This window comes from Elaeis guineensis, chromosome 4, assembly GCF_000442705.2.
Source record: "Elaeis guineensis isolate ETL-2024a chromosome 4, EG11, whole genome shotgun sequence".
NCBI classification, from domain to species: Eukaryota; Viridiplantae; Streptophyta; class Magnoliopsida; order Arecales; family Arecaceae; genus Elaeis; species Elaeis guineensis.
This window is the reverse complement of record NC_025996.2, coordinates 18971953-18994663: the sequence shown is the minus strand read 5'-3', so window position 1 is coordinate 18994663 and position 22711 is coordinate 18971953. Positions and strand designations below refer to the sequence as shown.

Sequence of the window (22711 nt, the reverse complement as noted above, 5' to 3'; positions counted from 1 at the left end):
ATTCTAGAGTTCATTTCTCCCAACATAGTGCAGCAATTAACTAGTCAGCGATCCTTCTCATAGAACAAGGAAACTTCTTTCTTCTCCGAACAGTCTAAATAGCATGCAGACTTGGAGGCCAGCTTCTGATGTTCAGGTACACTTTCAAAGCCATCCAATACAATAGACACGAGGCATTTAATCAAGAGATGGGACATAATCACTTTTCGTGTACCATCCTTTTCTTGCCAATACATCTCCGGTGTATAATCACTTTCAAAGTGCCAGCCATATAAACATCTTTACCTTCTTAGGTATATCAGATTTCTATATTATTTTGCAGTAGGGACATAGAAGCCCACTGTTCTTAATGAAGCCATAGAAGGAATCAACTGAAAACAAGCCATTAGTGGTGAGTTTTCATGTGGAACATCAGCAATTCTGGAAGATCTTACACTCGTTAGGCAATTCCTGAGTAGATCCAATTGCCTTGTCTGTGATAGCATCAATGGACCTCTAACTCTGATATCCCAATACAAGGTTTTTTCAACCATTATGAGGCTACAGAGCAGTCGAGCTTGACAGCAAAGCGGATACACATTCCTCAAAGAGATATGCAAAAGCTGTTAAGCCACACCATTCATCCTCCCCAACATCTGATTCTAGAACCTTCACCCAATCTAAAAGAGAGACAGCTCCAAAAAGTATTAAGATGTTAGACCAACATCTGATAGAACCTTCACCCAATCTAAAAGAGAGACAGCTCCAAAAAGTATTAAGGTGTTTCTAACATCCTTTTATATTGGTGACATCTTTTTAGAGGGTTTTTCTCACTCACATGTCAAAATCTCTTTCCACAGTATGCTTGTTTGATTTGTTTGTAGAGCCCAATCCAACCAAGAACTTCCATGCCCACTTTGCCAACAAGATAAGATTCACTTGCTCGAATTTTTTAATCCCCAATCTACCTTGTTCTTTATGTCTACGCATATAGTCCCAATTTACCAAGCAATGTAATCTACTTACCTTCTCTTGGCCCTTCCAGAAAAAAGCTCGATGCAACTGAGCAATACTAAGTAGCACCCACTTTGGAAGTTGAAATACTAACATGATGTAAGAAGTAAGGCAATCAACATGTTGCGGCCAATCGCCTCGTCGCCGATCGCCGGGAAGCGTGCACCTGCAAAAGGAAGTCCGCACTGACCGGAGGCGGCTCCGGCGGGGACCCTCCGACGGTCAAGTCAGAGAGGTGACTGGGCAACAGTGAAATGCAGACAGAGAGCTCTGAGAAGGAGAGAGGGAGAGGAAGAGAGAGGAGCGAGCCTGCGTATGTGGGAGAGACGAGCGGATCCCCCTTGCACTGTTGCCTTCCCCGGTATATATAGTGGAGCACGGTATGGCGCCGTCATTAATGGCGCAGACAAGTGAGGAACTGTCAACTCACTGTAGACTGTCAGAGCCGCTGTGAAAATGTCATGTCGCCGTGTGGCCGTCTAATCACCAGGGTTGACCTCGCTCTCGGCGGGACAATGCCCCTGGGTAACTGTGCCGCATGTCCGTTCAGAGCTGACAAGGTCTGGCGGCTGTACGGCGATGGGAGGAGTCGGCCGACCCTTGGTCGGTGGCCAGCAGAGTGGCGTCGGGTTCCTCCGTCAGTCGGCGAGTTTCATGTGAGTCGGCCTCTGGTTTGGTCGGTCGGGAGGGATACGCCCGACATACCTCCAGTCGGCGATTGGGCCATTGAAAAGCCGTCAGTAGCGTCCGTTAGTCGGGCACTCCCGGCTTTCAGTCGGGGCGCTCCGACCGTCAATCGGTCGATATGCCCGTCAGTCGGTCGGCGGCCACGGAGGGTCAGTCGGTCGGCCAGCCGGTCGGTCGGTCGGTCGCGGTCGGTCGGCCAGTCGAGACGGTCAGGTCCGGCGGGCCCTCCGATAGTCGGTCGGTCGGTGGGTATCCCCCAACAGTTGCCCCCCTCCACTCCTAAGTCGGGTGGTGAGCTGACGACTAGGAGTGGATTTGTCGTACGCGAGGATCCGACCGTACCGCCGATGATACGGTGTCCGGCGCCCTGTAAATGTCGAGAGGCTTACTGGCGCCCGACATCCAGTCGGCGCCAGGCGTCTCGTCCCATCAGCATCAGGTGTCGGTCGGCGCCGGACGTCCCGCCGTGCCGGATGTCCCGCTGGTGTCAGCGATAAAACCGGTGCCAGGTGTCATGTCCCATCGGGAAGTGGAACCGTCGTGTCCCATCGGGAGGGAACCATCATTCCCGCCGTTCCCTCGGGAACTCCAAACGTTGCGTCCCGTCGGGAAGACAAAACGTCGCGTCCCGCCGCGACACGTGGCGTGTGGCCATCGGTTCGCGTTCGGTGGAGCGGATGGAGGCGACGTGGCGCAATCTGAAGGGGGGTGCGTCGAACCGTTGGATCGTTGGACGGCCCTGATGATGCCACGCGGCGAAATCTGGGGAGTCTTCGCTGGGCGTGCCTTCATCTCGACCGTTGGGGAGCACTATATATATGCAAGGTTACCCCCACATGGTTTTTTACCCCTTATTTTCACAGTCGAGATTTTGCCCGCCCGAGCCCCCGTTCCAGGTACTTCTCCATTCGGTCGCCCCCTTCGCGATTTTTTCCTTCCAAGGGCTAAGGTTTCTTTCCCCCTCCTTCTTTCTTTCTTTCTTGCCGTTTTCTTGTACTCATGGCAAGGACGTCCCCGCGAGGTAGTCGGTCGGGAGAGCCGACCGAAGACACTCGGTCGTCCCCGGAGGTGGAGGCATCTTCACTTTCGGGGCCGAACGTCGACCAGATCCGGGAGCAGTACCGCATCCCGGAGCTGTTTCGGCTGTTCGCCCCTGGCGCCGATGGTCGGGTTAATAGCCCGCCCGAGGGCCAGGTGGCCTTCTATCTGGAGGATCTCCGGGCCGGCCTTCGATTCCCGGTTCCGGAGTTCATTCGGAATGTTTTGGACTATTACGGGCTATGCCCGGCACAACTTGCGCCGAACTCAGTTCGGCTAATAGTCAGTTTTGCTCTCCTATGTCGGCTTTTGCCGACCGAACCTCGGATCTCTTTTCCGAGTTTTCTTTGTCCTCCGACCCCATCCTAAAGCCCGAGGGTGGTGGTACTTTATCCCTCGGAAAGGGCTCTCCTTCATCACTGGTCTTCCGACGTCCATTCACGGATGGAAGAACCAGTTCTTCTTCGCGTCGTCTTCTGCTCCGTGGGGGTTTCCCGCCCGTTGGGGGAATCCCCGAACCGATCCCAATGAGAACAGTCGGGTGGAGGTCGGTGATCGGGAGGACTTCCATCGGCTGAAGGACATCTCGGTGCCGAAGCAGAGCGAGCTCGTCACCGAGCAGGCCTTGTATGATGCCGGCCTTAGCCCGGTCCCCCGTTTAGGTCGGTTTGCATTTTTCCGACATCTTTATTTTTTTTCTGCCTTTTTCCTTTCTGACCATCGGTCGTATTTTTTCAGATATGCCGCCGAGGACACGACTGTCGGCTGCCGACATTCGTCAGCATGCCGTGAGGAAGAGGCCGGCGGCAGGTGCCGGACCGTCGCAGCCTCCCAAGAGGCCCCGCGTGGTTCCGCCGAGCGAACCAGTCGGGTCGGAGGCGGAGCCGTTGATCGCACTGTCGGTGCCGACAGTGCTTGTGACGTCCCGTCGAGGGACCGTCAGTCGGGGGACGCTTCGCCCGACCGTCGGGGGCTGACTCTGCCGGGGCACGCCGACGCCCAGCAGATTCCGGAGGTTCGGGAGGAGTCCGCGAACCTGAGCTGCCGACGCATGCCACCACCGCGCCGTCTGCCGAGACTCGGTCGGGCTCGAGCTTGCCGTCTATCTCCGACGTCAGGGCTGGACGGCAAGCCGAGGTAAGGCCCCAATGGGTCGGGTGACGAAGGTCGGTCGGTGGGCGGGTCGGCCGACTTTCCGCTTCCCGAGGGTGCGTCGGGCCTGGCCAACCACGACTTGGCCAGGAGACTATGCCAAGCACTCCTCCTTCCCGCCGACATCGAAGCGATGAAGAACCAGCGTGTCTCCGACATGCTGTCGTCCTTCTATCCGATGATGATCCGGGTAAGCTCCCCTTCCCTCTGTTTTTAATCGTAGCATCGCAAGTTCGGCTTACTAACAGTCGGCTTTTTTTTGTGCAGCTGTCTTCAACATATCCGAGCTGGAGGCCGGATATCGGAAGTTTGGGGACATGCGCGCGGCCTGGAGAGATAAGGTCGCGGGCCTCGAAGCCGAGAAGGCCATCCTTCTCGACCAATTTCAACAGTCGGTCGACCGGGAGAACCGACTCGAGGGGAGGTCTCCCGATTTCGGAGGAGATCTCCGACTCAAGGAGGCCAAGGCGTCGCTGGGAGTCGGAGCTCAAGTCGGCGAAGGATGACGCGGCCAAGAAGTCCCGGACCATCCATCGGCTCCGACACGAGCGAGACAGCGTCGGCAAAGAGTTGAGGGCGAGCGCGAGCAACTTCGGGCGAGTCTCGAGAACCTCGCTAAGGCTGAAGAGGGCCATGCCGCCGCTCAGGCCGACGCAGACGTTGCCAAAGCCGAATCAGAGTCGGCGAAGGTGGCTTTGGTCGGGCGGTCGAGGTCTTCCGGGACTCAGAGGAGTACCGCGAAGAGCTCCTCGAGAGCGGCTACCTCTCGTACCAAGTCGGGTATGAGGATGCCCGGGAAGCTGTTCGGAGCTTGTACCCCGAACTTGACCTCAGCAACGTGGTTCTGCCAGGGTCGGAGGCCCCAGCTGCGGAGGAGACGGCCGGACCAGCGTCGGATGGTCTCTCCACCAGGGCGGAAGCCGAAGGCGTCGCAGAGCCGGTTGCCGAAGACCAGTCGGCTCCGATGGCTGAAGTCGGAGCAGATCTTCCGACCAACTCGCATCGTCGTCCAGTGGAGGACGTCGACCCCGATGATTAGTCGGTTTTATTTTGCCTTCTGTTTTGCTTTGGATTGTAATCGGGCTCCGGCCTTTACCTTGTAGACTTTCCTTTGTTTATGGAAAAAATTTCTTTAAGTCTTGAATGAATTCTTCTTTTGCCTTCTCCCCCAGTTTGCAATGCCAAACATGTCTGCAATGTCGAACGTTAGTCGCTGACTTAGTCAAGTCACCAACTCGCATAAGTCGGCAGGGCTTCAGCAACTTGTTCAGCCCCGAGAGTAAAATGTTTCCCGACTTTAGGTCGGGTTCCGACAGTCGAAGTCAGCGTCCCGCGCATTGTCGGGGAAACGATAGTAAGTCGGGTCCCCATACCCTTGCGTCGGGTTCGATGTTTTCCGACGTCCGGTGGTAAGCCGAATGTCGTTCAGCCGGCCGTTGGTCGGTCGGCAAGTCGTAGATGCGACAAAGGTCGCATCGTGTGATAGACGGTGGTAAGCCGAACATCCCTCGACCGGCCGTAGCTCGGTCGGAAGTCGCGACAATAGTCGCGTGGGCTTTTTGCCTTTCTTCGGTCGGGGCCCGATCGGCCTGTCGGCCGACGGATTCTGCCCGAAAATTCGACCGTAGAGGGAGCATGAACTCCCGTTCATAAGAGTCCGTCGGCCCTTTGTGGAGGTCCGACAAGTCGTCGAAGGAGTATTGACTCCCGTCGTTGTAGATGCATCGGTCCGTGTAAGGGGCCGATGTGTCGTCGGTGCCAGATCCGCGTCGGCGCGTCGGGGCTGAGCGCCGACCGGTAGTGGAAGAGTTAGAACTCCAATTTTTCAAACTGGACATGTATTCCGACAATTGAATTACAAAATTCACTGGCAATACAGCTTCAAGTTGTCGGCGTTCCAAGTCCGGGGAATGGTTTTTCCCTCAAGGGTTTCCAGCCGATAGGCTCTCGGCCCGAAGGTGTCAGCAACCTGTAGGGTCCTTCCCAGTTGGGAGCCAACTTCCCTTGGTCCAAGGGCTTCGACACCTCCGCCTTCCTCAAGACTAGGTCGCCAGGCCTGAAGAGCTTTGGTCTGACCTTGGCGTTGTAGTACCGGGCGACCCTCTGTCGGTATGAGGCCATTCGGATTTGAGCCTCATTTCGCAGTTCGGGGAGAAGGTCTAGGTCGGCCCTCCGACTTTCGGAGTTGTCCGGCTCGTGGTACTGCTCGACCCTTGAAGACGGCAGGCCAATCTCGAGCGGGATCACAGCTTCTGTCCCGTAGGCCAAACTGAACGGCGACTCTCCGGTCGGGACACGGGGGGTCGTTCGGTAAGCCCATAGGATGGAGCCCAGCTCGTCGACCCAGAGACCTTTGGCTTCGTTCAGTCGGGTCTTGAGTCCGTGGAGCAAGGTTCGGTTCGTCACCTCAACCTCACCGTTGGACTGTGGGTGCCCGACTGAAGTTAGTCGATGACGGATGTGGAACCTGGCGCAGAAGTCCTTAAAGTCTTGGTTGTCGAATTGCCGTCCGTTGTCGGTGATGATGGTGTGCGGCAATCCGAACCTGAAGATGATGGACTTTTGGATGAAGTCCTCCATCTTCCGCTCGGTGATCTGCGCCAAGGGCTCGACCTCGACCCACTTCGTGAAGTAGTCGATGGCGACAACGATGAACTTCCTTTGGCCCGACGCCGGTGGGAAGGGGCCGAGAATATCGACTCCCCACTGAGCGAAGGGCCATGGAGCGACAATGGGAGTGATTTGGCTGGCCGGTTGGTGCTGAATATTGGCATACTTCTGACATGGCTCGCACCTTCGGACCAACTCTGCCGCATCCTTCCTCATGGTCGGCCAGTAGTAGCCCTGTCGTAAGACCTTGAAGGCTAAGGACTTGCCCCCCAAGTGATTCCCACAAATTTTCTCGTGAACCTCTCGGAGGGCGTAGTCAGCGTCGGTCGGTCCCAAGCACCTGAGCAGAGGGAGGGAGAACGACCTCTTGTAGAGTCGGCCGTCCATGATCACATATTGTGACGCCGACCATCGGAGTCGCTTGGCCTCCGCGGGATCTTCGGGACTGGTCCCCTCGGACAGGTACTGGATGATCGGGTCCATCCAACTTGGTCCAGACGTTAGCTGCTGTACTTCTTCGACCCGATCGATGCTCGGCTGTTGGAGGTTTTCGACAAACGTCCGACCCAAAGAATCATAGGCCGACGTTGCCAATCTGGAGAGAGCGTCGGCACGGGCGTTCTCCGTCCTGGGGATGTGGGAGATCTCAAAATGCCCGAAGCGGGCCATGAGATCCTTTACCTTCTGAAGATACTTGATCATGGTCGGATCTCGCGCCTCGAAGTCGCCCTTGACCTGCCCCACGATCAGCTGAGAGTCGGAGAATGCCCGGAGGCTGTCGACGCCCAGTTCCTTCGCCATCCTCAAGCCCGCGAGGAGTGCCTCGTATTCGGCTTGATTGTTGGAGGCCTTGAAGTCGAACCGGAGGGCGTATTCGGTGACTACCCCATCCGAGTTCGTGAGCAGGAGCCCGGCTCCGCTTCCCTGAGCGTTGGAGGCTCCGTCGATGTGAAGTACCCAGGTGGAGATCGGGTCTGGCTCAGAGACCGAATCTCGTCCCGGGCCATCAGCTCCCGACCTTCGGTCGGTCGTCGGGCATTCAGCGATGAAGTCGGCCAAGACCTGAGCCTTCAAGGCAGGCCTCGGTCGGTACTGAATGTCGAACTCGCTAAGCTTCATTGCCCACTTAGCGAGTCGTCCGGATGTGTCGGGTCGGCGCAGTACGGCCCTCAGGGGCTGGTTGGTGAGTACCACGATGGCGTGGGCCTGGAAGTATGGTCGGAGCCGTTGCGCGGAGACGGTCAGGGCGAAAACCATCTTTTCCGTCTCTGAGTATCTTGCTTCGGCGTCGTGGAGCACTTTGCTGGTGTAGTAGATGGGCTGATGGGTTCGGCACTCGTTTTCCCGAACGAGCACCGAGCTGATCACCTCAGAAGATGTGGCCAAGTAGAGATACAAGGTCTCCCCGACCTGCGGCTTCACGAGTAGCGGCGGGGAAGCCAAGTATCTTTTCAGGTCTTCAAAGGCCTGTTCGCACTCATCCGACCAAGAGAAACCGTTCGCCTGGCGCAGGGTCTTGAAGAACGGGAGGCACCTTTCAGCTGATCGGGAAATGAATCGGCTAAGAGCGACGATTCTCCCGTTCAGCTGCTGGACCTCCTTCTTGGTGTTCGGATGACGCATGTCGAGGATCGCCTTTATCTTCTCAGGGTTGGCCTCGATCCCTCTCTGAGAAACGAGGAATCCGAGGAACTTCCCCGAGGTCACCCCGAAGGCACATTTGGTCGGGTTGAGCTTCATTCGATGTCGTCGAAGGGTGCGGAAGGTCTCCTCGAGATCCTGAACATGGTCTGGGATCTGCGTGCTCTTTACCAGCATGTCGTCCACGTACACCTCCATGTTACGCCCAATCTGATCTTTGAAGACCTTATTGACGAGTCGCTGGTAGGTGGCGCCGGCATTCTTCAATCCGAAGGGCATCACCCGATAACAGTAGAGGCCCTTGGGGGTCACGAACGCGGTGCGCTCCTCGTCTTCAGGTGCCATCCGGATCTGATTGTACCCGGCGAAGGCATCCATGAAACTGAGCAGTCGAAATCCGGACGTCGCATCCACCAGCTGGTCGATCTTCGGGAGTGGAAAGCTATCCTTCGGGCATGCTCGGTTGAGGTCGGTATAGTCGATGCAGATCCTCCATTTTCCGCTGGCTTTCTTGACCATGACGACATTGGCAAGCCAATCGGGATACGTGGATTCCCGAATGAAGCCTGCTTCGAGCAGCTTGTCTACTTCTTCGTCAATGGCCTTCTGCCTTTCTGGGGCGAAGGACCTTTTCTTCTGCCTCACCGGCTTCATTGTCGGGTCGATGTTGAGTCGGTGAGTAATTGTTTCTGGAGGGATGCCCGACATATCTGCTGCCGACCATGCGAATATGTCGGCATTGGCCGTCAGCAGCTCCGCCAGTCGGTGGCGTTCGGTGTCGGGCAATTGAGACCCGATCCAAACTTTTCTGTCGGGATTTTTTCCTATCGGGATCGCCTCGAGCTGCTCGGCCGGCGAACCCCGCTCTTCCTCCTCCCGTTGATCCAGTTTGTCGATTGTCAGGGGATCCTTTGTCTCGTCGCTTTGGGCGGAGATTTGGAAGCATCGTCGGGCGAGCTGTTGATCTCCGCGCATCTCCCCGACTCCGTTTTTGGTCGGGAATCGAACAAGGAGATGGTACGTCGAGACGATCGCCCTGAGGGCGTTCAGTCCGGGTCGCCCGAGTATGGCATTGTAGGCCGAAGGAACTTGGACGACCGCGAAAATGAGGGAGACTGTGCTTTGCCGTGGTTCGGTACCGACCGTCACGGGCAGGGTGATTTCTCCTTCTGTCGTGACGGTGTCTCCGGCAAAGCCGATCAAGGGCGTGGAGACCCCACTAAGTCGATCAGTCGGTAGTCGCATTCGGGAGAAGGTCGAGTAAAACAAAACATTTGTCGAACTTTCATTATCAACAAAAATTCGTTTTACATCATAATTGGCTATTGTCGCCGACACAACAACAGCGTCGTCGTGGGGAGTCTGGATGCCCCGAACGTCGTCTTCTGAGAAGGTAATCACGTCGTCCGGGCGCGGCTTTTTCGTCGGCTCCCCCCCTGTAGACGTCCCTGATCCCAGCCGCTTGGAGATCATGTTGATGACTCCAGCCGTCGGCTGGTTAGTCGGTGCCTTTTCAGTCGGCTGGGGGCGTCGATCGACAGTCGGTCGGGTCGGCGGGCCCTTTCGAAACTTGCCGAGATACCCTCGGCAGATGAGATTTTCAATCTCATCCTTCAACTGGATGCATCGCTCGGTGTCGTGGCCGTGGCTCTGATGGAACCGGCAGTACTTCCGATGGTCGAGGCCCTTTGCCTTCAGAGGCGGAGGCCGTCGCAGGTATTCTTCCCCTTCGATCTCCATCAAGATCTGCGCACGGGGAGCGGAGAGAGGAGTGTAGGAGTCATACCTGGGACGCACCGACCTCGGAGTCTGTCGGCGGGGTGATTTTTGGATTTGTCAGGGTGGAGAAAGCCGACTATCGGCCGGGGGCCTGCTTGGTTCGGTGGGCTCCCGACCTTTTCTTCGCTTCTCCTTCGGACCCCTGGGCTCGATCAAGCGTCGGTCGGACGCTCCTTCGTCCGCGCGCATATACTTGTATGCGCGCTCCAGTAGCTCGGCGTACGTCCGGGGGAGGGTCTTGTCCAGAGAATAAGTAAATCGGGACGACCTCAGGCCCCTCTTCATGGCTGAAACCGCCATGTCTTCGTTGAGGTCCCGGACCTCGAGCGTGGCCGCATTGAATCACGCCACGAAGTGTCGGAGCGTCTCGTTTTCCCCCTGCTTGAGGGAGAAAAGGCTATCCGACGTTCGCGGCGGCTTTCGGCTGGTGCTGAAATGGGCCACGAACGAGTGCTCGAGCTGCGCGAAGGAATGGACACTGCCCGATCGAAGACCGGAGTACCAAGCCCTGGCAGCCTTGCGAAGTGTGGCGGGGAAGCCGATGCAAAAAAGAGCGTCGGTTGCCCCTTGAATTGTCATGAGAGCTTTATAGCTCTCGAGGTGGTCGACTGGGTCGGTGGAGCCGTCGTATGGCTCCACGTTCGGCATTTTGAACCGACTGGGAATCGGCTCATCGAGGACCAGTCGAGAGAGAGGCTGGGCGGTCTGGAAGTCGACGTCGTTCGAAGACTTCTGGCCGTCCATCTGCAGTTGGGCGAGCCGGCGGTCGATCTCCTCGAACCGTCGCTCGTAGTCGTCCGCTCGTCGATGCTGGGAGACCCCGGGAGTGGAGCCTCCAGAGGATTCTGAAAGAGAGGCCGACGGTGTGCGCGGCCGCTTTTCCTTCCTCGCCCGTTCCAACGGGGAAGGAGAGGGCCGCTGAGACCGTCGGTCGTCGCGCCGTGGTCGCCCCTCCTCCTCTCCGTGGGAGCGCTGTTGAGAGCGCTCGCTTGGAGGCGACAGGGGTCGGCGCGGCCGTCGGCGGCTGCTCCTGGAAGGCATAGGTCGGGCCGCCGGTTGTTGCTGGAGGCTTTTGACTGCGTCGGTCAGTACGGTCATTTGCCGTACGATGGCCGCAATCTGGGCCTCCGTGGTCACTGCAGGGCGCGGAGAGCTAGGCTCCGCCGCCGGTGGGGGCGGGGAGGCTTCTTCCCGACGGGAAGAGCGCCTTGCCGACCCAGTGACTCTCGATCGTTGAGCTCTTGTCTTTGTCATGCTTCCCCTACCTGGCGCGCCAATCTGTTGCGGCCAATCGCCTCGTCGCCCGATCGCCGGGAAGCGTGCACCTGCAAAAGGAAGTCCGCTCTGACCGGAGGCGGCTCCGGCGGGGACCCTCCGACGGTCAAGTCAGAGAGGTGACTGGGCAACAGTGAAATGCAGACAGAGAGCTCTGAGAAGGAGAGAGGGAGAGGAAGAGAGAGGAGCGAGCCTGCGTATGTGGGAGAGACGAGCGGATCCTCCTTTGCACTGTTGCCTTCCCCGATATATATAGTGGAGCGCGGTATGGCGCCATCATTAATGGCGCGGACAAGTGAGGAACTGTCAACTCACTGTAGACTGTCAGAGCCGCCGTGAAAATGTCATGTCGCCGTGTGGCCGTCTAATCACCAGGGTTGACCTCGCTCTCGGCGGGACAATGCCCCTGGGGAACTGTGCCGCATGTCCGTGTCAGAGCTGACAAGGTCTGGCGGCTGTACGGCGATGGGAGGAGACGGCCGACCCTTGGTCGGTGGCCAGCAGAGTGGAGTCGGGTTCCTCCGTCAGTCGGCGAGTTTCATGTGAGTCGGCCTCTGGGTTTGGTCGGTCGGGAGGGATACGCCCGACATACCTCCAGTCGGCGACTGGGCCATTGAAAAGCCGTCAGTAGCGTCCGTTAGTCGGGCACTCCCGGCTTTCAGTCGGGGCGCTCCGATAGTCGATCGGTCGATATGCCCGTCAGTTGGCCAGTCGGAGACGGTCAGTCGGGCCGCCAGCCGGTCGGGCCCTCCGATAGTCGGTCGGTCGGTCGGTGGATATCCCCCAACAGTATCAAAATCCTCAGTCGCGTGATGAAGCTCCTCATATGAAACCATTCGGTGCTGCCCCTTAATTGAGTCTGCTGTCGGCAAGACCTTGGTATTGATTTCTCTTCTAACGAAGTATAGCAAACACAGGAAACACAGAGCAGAGACAACCGAAGCCACTATGATGACGAGAAGCACCACTGAAATGCTTCGATGAGAGGAACGAGGGCACAAATATGAGGTGCAAAGTCTAGCATTTCCTTCGAGATGAACATTAGAGAGGTTTCGAAAGATGCCATCTTTTGGTACCTCTCCTTCAAGATCGTTGAACGAAAGGTTCAAGTACTGGAGCACTCGCAGTTTTCCGAGACTTTCCGGAATGGAGCCCGAGAGTTGGTTGGATGAGAGGTCCAAACTCTGCAAGCCCTTCAGGTTTCCAAGTGTGTTAGGAATAAGGCCAGAGAAAGAGTTGTTGGACATGGACAGAGTTTCCAAGCTCCTGCAGTTGCCGATGGAATTTGAAATATATCCGGATAAGAAGTTATTGGAGAGATCAAGGGCGGCAAGGTTTTCTAATCTTCCGATGTCCTCGGGCAGAGGGCCTGTCAGGGAATTTCTGGATAGATTTAGAAGAGAACTGAGACTAGTGAGGGCGAATAATTCTCTAGGTATGCTTCCCTTGAGGTTGTTATTAGATAGATCCAACGTTAGCAAACGTTGAAACTGGCTGAATATGGCCGGAATTGAACCCTCCAATTTATTTCCATACAATTCGAGCTCAGTTAACATGGTTAGATTTCCAAGAGCTGCTGGAATTTCCCCCGAGAAACTGTTTCTGGCCAAGCCTAGCATTTGAAGTTGTTTGAGCTGGCCAATCTCGAGCGGGATTTCTCCGAAGATCGAGTTGTGGCTCATGTTCAGCAAGGTCAAATTAGTAAGCTGAGCTATGGAAGCTGGAATGCTACCATAAATCCGATTACCGCCCATATAAAATTTTGAGAGAGTGTTTGAGAGATTGCCGACGGATTCTGGGAGCACACCCTCCAGAAGATTTTCATCGATGGCAAGGTATCGAAGTTTTGTGCTGTTGGTCAAGGAGGTTATGAAATCTAGCCCATTGCTACCCGAGGATACGATTCGATTGAAACCAATATTATACATGGTGAGATCATGGAGAGTGCTTAGCCCGGGAGGCACGGACCCAGCAAAAAAATTGTGAGACAATCGAATACTTTGAAGTTTGGTGATGTTGTGCAGTGTTGGTGGGTATGGCCCGGTGAACTCATTAAAGCAGCAGTGAAAGACTTTAAGAGTCGGAAGCCGAAGGCCAACATCACTTGGTATTTCACCATACAGATTATTTGCTGCCAGAGCAAAGGTTTCAAGCGAGGAAACATTGTACAAAGATGGGGGGACGGTACCCGTGAGATTGTTTACTGATATTTGTAGTTGTTTCAGATTTCTGAGACGGCCCAGTTCAGTTGGTATCGATCCACTGAGCATATTTGTGCCTAAATCCAGGGTGGTGAGGGAAGACAGGTTTCCCATGGATGACGGGATACCCTCTGTGAGCTGATTTGAGCCAAGCTTCAAGACCTGAATCTTGGAAAGCAGTCCAAGCTCGGCAGGAATCCCACCGGAGATGTTATTCGCAGATAAGTCAAGGGTGATGAGATTGGAGGACTTACTCATGTTTGAAGGGATGGCACCTCCAATGAAGTTTGAGCTTACGTTCAGCACTTGCAAGTGAAGCAGATTACCTAATTGGTCTGGTAGTGTGCCCGTGAAATGGTTGTCCTGTAGGCAGAGAAACCGGAGAGTGGAGAGATTGCCGATGTGAGGACTGATGGAACCTGTCAGGCCAAGGCCTCCTAGGTCCAAGGCAGAGACTCCGCCGTGGTGATTGCAGAAGACTCCGGGCCATTGGCATACAGAAGAGCTGTCGTTCCATGAAGATAGGGTGTTGGAGGGATCATTTATTATGAGAGATTTGAAAGAAAGAAGAGCCTCTTGGTCGGTTCGATTGCTAAAGAGTATGCCACCAGTAGAGAAGGAGATGGAGGGAATAGAAGCAAACTCAGAGCAACTACACAAAGCCCAAGGGAGAATTCCATATGCTTTGGAAAATGGAACGCGAAGAAGAAAACTAGCGTAACGATGGACAATTGATGGAAGGTGGTGGTGCGACTTTGCGGAATGGAGCTGGAGCAGCGAATGTGAAGGTCATGTGCCACTATTTTATTGATGGAAATAAACAAAAAAATTTATTTTCAAATAATTTAAAAGTTTGAAGAGTCGATTTCAAATTTTTTCAAAGTTACGGAGGTGCATACGTGGCACGTCCAAAATTGAGGGGCATCATTATAGTTTCTCTTAATAGCGAGAGTTCTAAGACTTTCCTAGTTGGGAGCCATTTTTTACTTTGGACTATCGCGTCCCCGTTGATTGAGTCTGGTCGGAAATTATTCGTCGCGTGGGCGGTGGACTCGTTCTTGTGTAAAAGTCCAGATGAGCTGGTACTGGACGTTGAAGCAGCCATCCATAGCGCCATGGCGCTGGCATCAATGAGAGTACTATTTTTTTAATATATTTTTCTGTGAAAAATGTCTTTTGACAAGACGGTCAGGCCGGGTTTTGGCGAACGATCAATGTAATTTAGCTGGACCCCGTCCCGGCTCTTATTTTGGGCCTCGGACTTCGTACAATTCATAATATTTCTTTATATTTTAAAAACAAAAATATTTTAAAATTTATTAAATGTAAATAATTTAATTTACAATAACCTATAGCATGTCTACCATCCTACTAAGTTCACACATGAATAAGGATTATTAATTAAATTTATAAATACAACAAATATAAACAAATAATATAAGAAAATAAAAAAAAAAAATTAGGCCAAATTTTAACCCGTAGGCCCGAGCCGTATCCATTTATTAAACAAGCATACCTATTTCCTAGACCTGGCGAGACGAGCCTGGCCCCGCTGAGCTTGATACCGTCTGCTCGAGCTTCCCAAAAGACTTCGGACTCGAGTGGGTCAACCAAGCAGCCTCGCGTGTGAATGGGTGTCCGCTAATGACTCCGAGTTCCTTCAAAATAGCTTTGCAGATGCAATAAGTGGCATTGTTGATGTACCGTATGATTTTTGTGATGCCTTGCCAACCTAGCAACCAATCTGGTTGAAAGTCTCGTCACAAGATCACCGATTAAACCATCAGATCAATCAATCAAATTGGATTTATATCAAAGAATATTAAAATAGTTTAAAAATATAAAATATTATATATAATATAAGAATAATATGTATATCTCTCGATGGGTTTTGTATTATAATTATTTCTCGTTAAATTACATATGCCTATATCCTACACTTGTAGCACAAACAAAAAATAATTATAAAACAAAAACATATAATATAGAAAAACATATTATATTGATGCTTTTAATATAATTTAAAATATATAAAAAGTAAAAAATATAATTTTTTATTTCTTATAAAAGAGATGAAATTGGGGATTAGAAGAGGCCAATCCATATCTTCCATGTAATCTCAAAGGGGTTAGTCTTGTTTTTGTCAGAAGATTCTATAGATAAATAAATAGATAGATATGTATATATACATATATATCAATATCAATATTATTAAAGTCAAGTTGCTTGATTGTTGTTGATTTGGTTCTCAAATGGCTTGGACATCATTGGATTTTGAGGAGCATTTGGTGAATTAGAATCAGAATGATTGAAATGGAAATCAGAATGGTCATATCTCCTGATATATTTGGTTCGTGATTAGAATTAAAATCAAAATAGAGTTTGAAGATTAGAGAAAGTAGAGTTTGAGTTTGAGACGATTGAAGCATTTTCATTTCTCTCAAAATTAGAATGAAAATAAAACTCTCTCTAACTAAATAGTTAGTTAGAATGGAAGACATTCACTCTCATTTCCATTTCAAAGTTCACCTCCATCCAACCAAATTTGCCTTGTATTATTAGGAATAATGTTATTGAAAGTCCATTACTTATCTTACTTATACTAGGATTCTATTTATACTTCATCTTTATCTCTTATTCACAAGATTCATTGTCTCGGTATCGGGCCTCATATTAATATCATTCTATTATAATATCGATATGCGATTTGGTACAGTACAATAATGTGAATATAAGATGGTATGCTATACCAATACAATATGGTATGTCTCTATACAAGGTTGTATCACAATCTATACCTATTCTAATACTAGCTGGAATACTTTATCTTTTAATGCAAGTCCATTTTTGTTGAATTGAGCTTTAGACTTTATTTTTTAGTTGAAGTGTGGTATTGATGTTTTTATCTTTTAATAGAAGAGAAGATGTAGCTTTATAAAAAAGAGGAGAGAGTCACATCAAGAGTTGGAGAGATTTTTTTTTTTTTTTTTGTCTTTGTGGAGCCCTAAGATTTATACAAGATCAAAGTTATCCATCCCCATCTTTGGCCACCCGCCATTCCCTAGTTCTTTTCCATGCTCTTTGTAGATTGAAGCGTAATTCCCTGCCGAATTGCATCCATTTGTCTTCACCATTAAGCTCTACAAAGAAAAAGAGCAGCGGAGAGGGACAAAGAAGCTCTGCTCCTTTCCTTCTATCAATCCCCACCTTAAAGTAGCCCCCATCTCCAATCTTTCATCCTGTATTCTCTGCAGATTGAAGGATAAATTCCTTACTTGATGGTAGAATATTTTTTTTTTGATAGAATATTTTTTTATCATCATATGATAGTCATAGTACCATTTTGTTAATGGAGATAAATGAAGGATAGTTTAAAGAGTTGGGTTTGAAACTTTTTTTAAGTTGAGAATGTATCTTTGTGAGGTATTTAAAATTGAGGAGGCATCATTATAATTTCACTATCTTTAATGATAGCAAGCATTTTTGGACTTTGGCAAGTACAATCAAGAGGAATTGGATTGAATAGCTAGATACATGGACTCGAAACTTGACTCAAGATCAATTGAATCTTAATCTCAAACTCAATTTGAAAAAATAATATCCAAGTCGATTTAACTCTAGTTGGCCGAATCATAATTGATCTCAAATTCGAGATCCAATTCATGCTTTGATCATAATTAAAAAATATAATTAAAATAAAAATATATTATATTTTAAAATAATGAAATATTAATATATTTTATAAATAAAATATAATTTTATCATCGTCGTCGTCGTCATCTAAAAGTTTAGATGTGCTCTTCAGTGGATCCATCCTTACGTAAATTTTTTTTTTCTATCAAAAAAAATCGCATAAATCCTCATAAAAAAAGTCACCATAATAACCACCTGGCACTTTGGCAGCGATGGGAGCAAATCAATCTACTAATTATTTTTTCATATATCTTTCTAATGAAAATGTCTTTTCTCATGTTTGCTGACTGGCCGGTCAGGGCGGGTTATGCGCAAAGAATGAAATATCAATACAACTACCTATATTCTGCCAAAAAAAAAATAATTTACCTATATCCCGACCTGGCTCTTACTTTGAGCTTGCGGCTTGGTGCACGGTCTCAATTTTCTAACTATTTTTAGTTTTTTAAAAATACTAACAATATTTTAAAACTATTAAATAAAAAATTTAAAAATTATCAATAATTTATACTATATTTAGTATCCTATTAAATTCATGTGCAAACAATAATTGTCAATTAAATTTATAAATACATCAAATACAAAAATATATATATATATATATATAAAAATATAGGTCAAACTTTAACCTTGAGGCCCTATTATTTATTAAATAAATCTATTTTTCAAACTCGGCAAGATAGGCCTGGGCCTGCCAGTCTCGAAACCGTCGACTCGAGCCTCCTAAAAGACTTCTAGCATGAATGGGTTCACCGAGCGGCCTGGCGCACGAACAGGTCTACAGATGACCCCAGTTCCTTCAAGCGGCCCCATTGGTATACCACACGATTTTTCTCTTTTTTGGTAGCATATACCACGCGATTTTTGCGATGTCATGCCAACATAGCAAGCACCCCGGTTGAGAATCTAATCACAAGATCACTAACCAGATCACTGAGTCAATCAATCATATTAGAAAAATATCAAAAATATTAAAATATTAAAATATTATAGCTGAGTTGGATTGTGGATAAACATAAAACTCCTTGAATACGATCACCTGGATGTATGTTCGATTATGCATTGCATAATTTTGATTTTATGTGATTTGTTGGGATATACCAATCGATTCCTTTATGCCGACTCACCTTCGGATCTGTCCCACCGACGTCCGACTCTACCAATCGGACCGACCAACGACTGCCGACAATATCCGACCGAAGGTGTGTCGGCTGGACAGACCCATATTATTCCCGACCAGCCGAGCGGCGGAGTCCACATCACCGACTCACTGTCGGGGGTGACAGCCGATGTCCAACTTCAACGAGGTACCAGACCAATCGACGGTGTCTCCGAGTCATCACCCGACGTCCCGACAACCGAATACCGACGTATAGTTGGCCATCCCGCCCAAGGGTCGTACGACCGCTATGGACTGTTGTCTTATCAAGGACATGTTGTGCAACCGCCCTGGGGCATTGTCCTACCGAAGACGTGAGTTAATTCTGACAACCCGTGGTAATTTGACAGCCCACGATGATTTGACAACTCTCCGGTTGTCTGCGCCATTGATGGCGGGACCACGCCGCATTCTACTATAAAAAGGGATAAGGCAACAGTCTTGGTAAGCGCCCTGACGCTCCCTCCAGCTCCCCAAGCTTTCCCTAGCCCTCTCGAGCTGAGCCTCTGATTTTTTACTGTTGCCTAGTCTCTCTGACTTGACTGTCGGAGGGTCCCCGCCGGAGGCATCTTCGGTCTGTGAGGACTTCTCTTGCAGGTGCGCGATCTCGACGATCGGGCGACGGAGGATTGGCCGCAACAGATTTGGCACGCCAGGTAGGGATCACACGACGGAGGTAAGCCAGCAAGCTCCCTAGAGCTTCAGAGACCTCTCGAGATGACAAAAATTAGAGCTCAGCGATCGAGAGCTACCAGATCGGTGAGGCGCTCTTCCCGTCGGGAAGAGCCCTCTCCTTCACCCTCCATGGCGGAGCCCAGCTCTCCGCATTTGACAGTGACCATGGAGGCACAGATCGCGACGATCGTGCGGCAAATGACCGTTCTGACGGATATGGTCAAAAATCTTCAACAGCAACCGACTCAGTTGCCGCGACTGCCGACAGAACAACCGATGGCGCATCCCATACCATCCAGGAGCAGCCGCCGACGCCCGCGTCCACCTCCATCTCCTCCTCAAGAGCAGCCATCTCACCACTCCCACCGAGAAGGGGGGAGACGGCCATAGCATGACGCCCGCCGGTCTCGGCATCCCTCTCCTTCCCAGCTAGAGTGAGCGAGGAAGGAGAAGCGGCTGCGGACTCCGTCCGCTTCACTCTCAAATTCGTCGGGAGGGTCGACCCCTGGGGTTTCTCAACACCGACGGTTAGACGACTACGAGCGCAAGTTCGAAGAAATCGACTGTTGGCTTGCCCAGCTCCAGATGGATGGACAGAAGTCGTCGAACGACGTCGACTTCCGAACCATCCAACCTCTCTCCCGATTCATCCTCGACGAACCGATCCCTAGTCGGTTCAAGATGCCTCATGTGGAGCCTTACGACGGCTCCACTGATCCAATTGACCATCTAGAGAGCTACAAGGCTCTCATGACAATCCAAAGGGCAATTGATGCCCTCCTTTGCATCGACTTCCCCGCCATACTCCGCAAAGCTGCCAGGGCCTGGTACTCCGACCTCTGCTCGGGAAGTATCCACTCTTTCGGGCAGCTCGAACATTTTTTCGTGGCCCATTTCAGCACCAGCCGGAAGCCACCGCGGACATCAGACAGTCTTTTCTCCCTCAAGCAGGGAGAAAACGAGACTCTACAGCACTTTATGGCCCGATTCAATGCATCCACCCTCGAGGTCCGGGATCTCAACGAAGATATGGCTATCTCGGCCATGAAGAGGGGGCTAAGGGGGTCTCGTTTCACATACTCTCTGGACAAGATCCTCCCCCGAACGTACACCGAATTGCTGGAATGCGCATACAAATACATGCGCGCGGACGAGGGAGCCTCCGACAAGTGTCAGACAGAAAGCACGGGTCAGAAAGAGAAGCGAAAAAAAAAGTCGGGCTCCAGCTGAACCCAACAGGCCCCCGACCGACAAACGGATTTCACCCCGACGACGGAGCCCGAGATCGCTCTGACGGCGAAGTCCAAAGTCGGAGCACCGTAGGTATGACTCCTACACTCCTCTCTCTGCTCCTTGTGCACAGATCCTGATGGAGATTGAAGGAGCGAAATATCTGCGACGTCCTTCGCCTCTAAAGGCAAAAGACCTCGACCGGAGAAGGTACTGTCGGTTCCATCGAAGCCACGGGCATACCACCGAACAATGCATCCAACTCAAGGATGAGATAGAGGACCTCATCCGACGAGGCTATCTCGGAAAGTACCGAAGGGATCCACCGGCTCGGCCCCCTAACGACCGACAACCCCAACCGACTGAAGAGGCGGCGAATAATCAGCCTACGGTAGGGGTCATCAACATGATCTTTAGACGACTGGATCGGAGGACGACTGCGGAAGAAGAGTCGACGAAGAGGCCGTGCCAGGACAATGTAATCATCTTCACAGATGAAGATGCTCGGGGAATCCAAACTCCCCATGATGACACTGTTGTTGTCTCGACAATAATAGTGAATTACGATGTAAAAAGGATTCTTGTCGATAATGGAAGCTCAACTAATATTTTGTTTTACTCGACCTTTTTTCGAATGTGACTGTTGGTCGACCGACTCAGCAGGGTCTCTACGCCCCTCATGAATTTTGCCGAAGAAGCCATCGCGGTGGAAGGAGAAATTACTCTTCCCGTGACAGCTGAGACAGAACCACGACAAAGCACCATCCATATGACATTCACGATCATCCGAGTACCTTCGACGTACAACGCCATACTTGGAAGGCCAAGCTAAATGCCTTCAGAGCGATAGTCTCGATGTACCATCTACTGGTTCGGTTCCTGACTAAAAATGGAGCTGGAGAGATATGCGGGGATCAACAACTCGCTCGGCAGTGCTTCCAAATTTCTACTTAGAGCACTGAGTCGAAGGACTCCCTGATGGTCGACAAGCTGGACCAGCGGGAGGAGGAAGAGCAGGGTGAGCCGGCTGAACAGCTGGTCTCCATCCCGATGACAAGGAACCCTGAGCAGGTCATCTGGGTTGGGTCGTAGTTGACCGACCCGGAGCGACGGCAGCTAATAGAACTATTGGAGGATAACGCCGACGTATTCGCTTGGTCGGCAGCGGATATGTCCGGCATACCTCCGGAGACGATGACTCATCGACTTAACATCGCCCCTGGCGCAAAGCCGGTGAGATAGAAGAAACGGACATTCGCCCCCGAAAGACAGAGGGCCATCGACGAGGAAGTGGACAAGCTGCTCGAGGCCAGCTTCATCAGAGAAACCACCTATCCCAATTGGCTCGCGAATGTCGTCATGGTGAAGAAAGCCAACGAAAAGTGGAGGATTTGTATCGACTACACCGACTTCAATCGGACCTGCCCGAAGGACAGCTTTCCACTATCGAAGATCGACCAACTGATGGATGTGATGTCCGGACATCGACTGCTCAGCTTCATGGATGCCTTCGTCGGATATAACCAGATCCGGATGGCGCCCGAGGACAAAGAGCATACGGCCTTCGTGACCGTCAAGGGTCTTTATTGCTACAGAGTGATGCCCTTCGGTCTGAAGAATATCGGAGCCACCTACTAACGCCTCATCAACAAAGTCTTCAAGAATCAAATCGGGCGCAATATGGAGGTCTACGTGGACGACATGCTGGCGAAGAGCACACAGGCTTCAGACCATGTCCAAGACTTGGAAGAAATCTTTCACACTCTTCGGCAATATCGGATGAAGTTAAATCTGACCAAGTGCACCTTCGGGGTAGCTTCGGGAAAGTTCCTCGTGTTCCTCATTTCTCAACGTGGAATCGAGGCCAACCCCAAGAAGATAAGGGCGATCATCGACATGCGACATCTGAACAGCAAAAAGGAAGTACAGCAGCTCAATGAAAAGATCATCGCACTCAGTCGATTCATCTCTCGATCGGCTGAGAGGTGTCTCCCGTTCTTCAAAATCCTGAGACAGACGAAGGACTTCTCCTGGCCGAATGAGTGCCGGCAAGCCTTTGAAGATTTGAAGAAGTACCTGGCCTCTCCGCCCCTTCTTGTGAAGCCAGAGGTCGGAGAAACATTGTATCTTTATTTGGCTACCTCCACAGAGGCTGTTAGTTCGGTACTCGTCTGGAAGAACGAGAGCCGAATCCACCAGCCCATATACTACACCGCAAGGTGCTCCACGGGGTCGAAACACGATACTCGAGGGTGGAGAAGATGATATTTGCCCTGGTCCTATCTGCGCAACAACTCCGTCCGTATTTTCAAGCACACGCCATCGTGGTCCTGACTGACCAGCCCTTGAGGGCGATCCTCCGTCGCCCCGACACATCAGGACGACTGACGAAATGGGCACTGAAGTTGAGCGAGTTCGACATCCAGTACCGACTCCATCCTACTTTGAAAGCCCAAGTCCTGACCGACTTTATTGCGGAATGCCCGACAGCCGACCAAATGTTGGGAGACGGAAGCTCCAAAACAGCTGCGACCTCCGATGTGACCCCAGATCAACCTGGGTGTTACACATAGATGGA

The 22711-nt window shown here is 51.3% G+C and overlaps 1 protein-coding gene across 1 annotated transcript in view; it reads right to left on the bottom strand.

Moving 5' to 3' along the window:
- The window catches only part of LOC140857265 (uncharacterized), a 28186-nt gene extending 5677 nt beyond the window's left edge, over positions 1-22509 (bottom strand). The window contains exons 1-4 of the mRNA XM_073256030.1: positions 22210-22509; positions 21939-22038; positions 16394-16479; positions 11964-14144 (exon numbers count right to left, since the gene is read on the bottom strand). Of these exons, the coding sequence (XP_073112131.1) occupies positions 11964-14144; positions 16394-16479; positions 21939-22038; positions 22210-22509 (2667 nt within the window). The remainder of the gene's footprint in view (positions 1-11963; positions 14145-16393; positions 16480-21938; positions 22039-22209) is intronic.
- Positions 22510-22711: the final 202 nt, after the last annotated feature.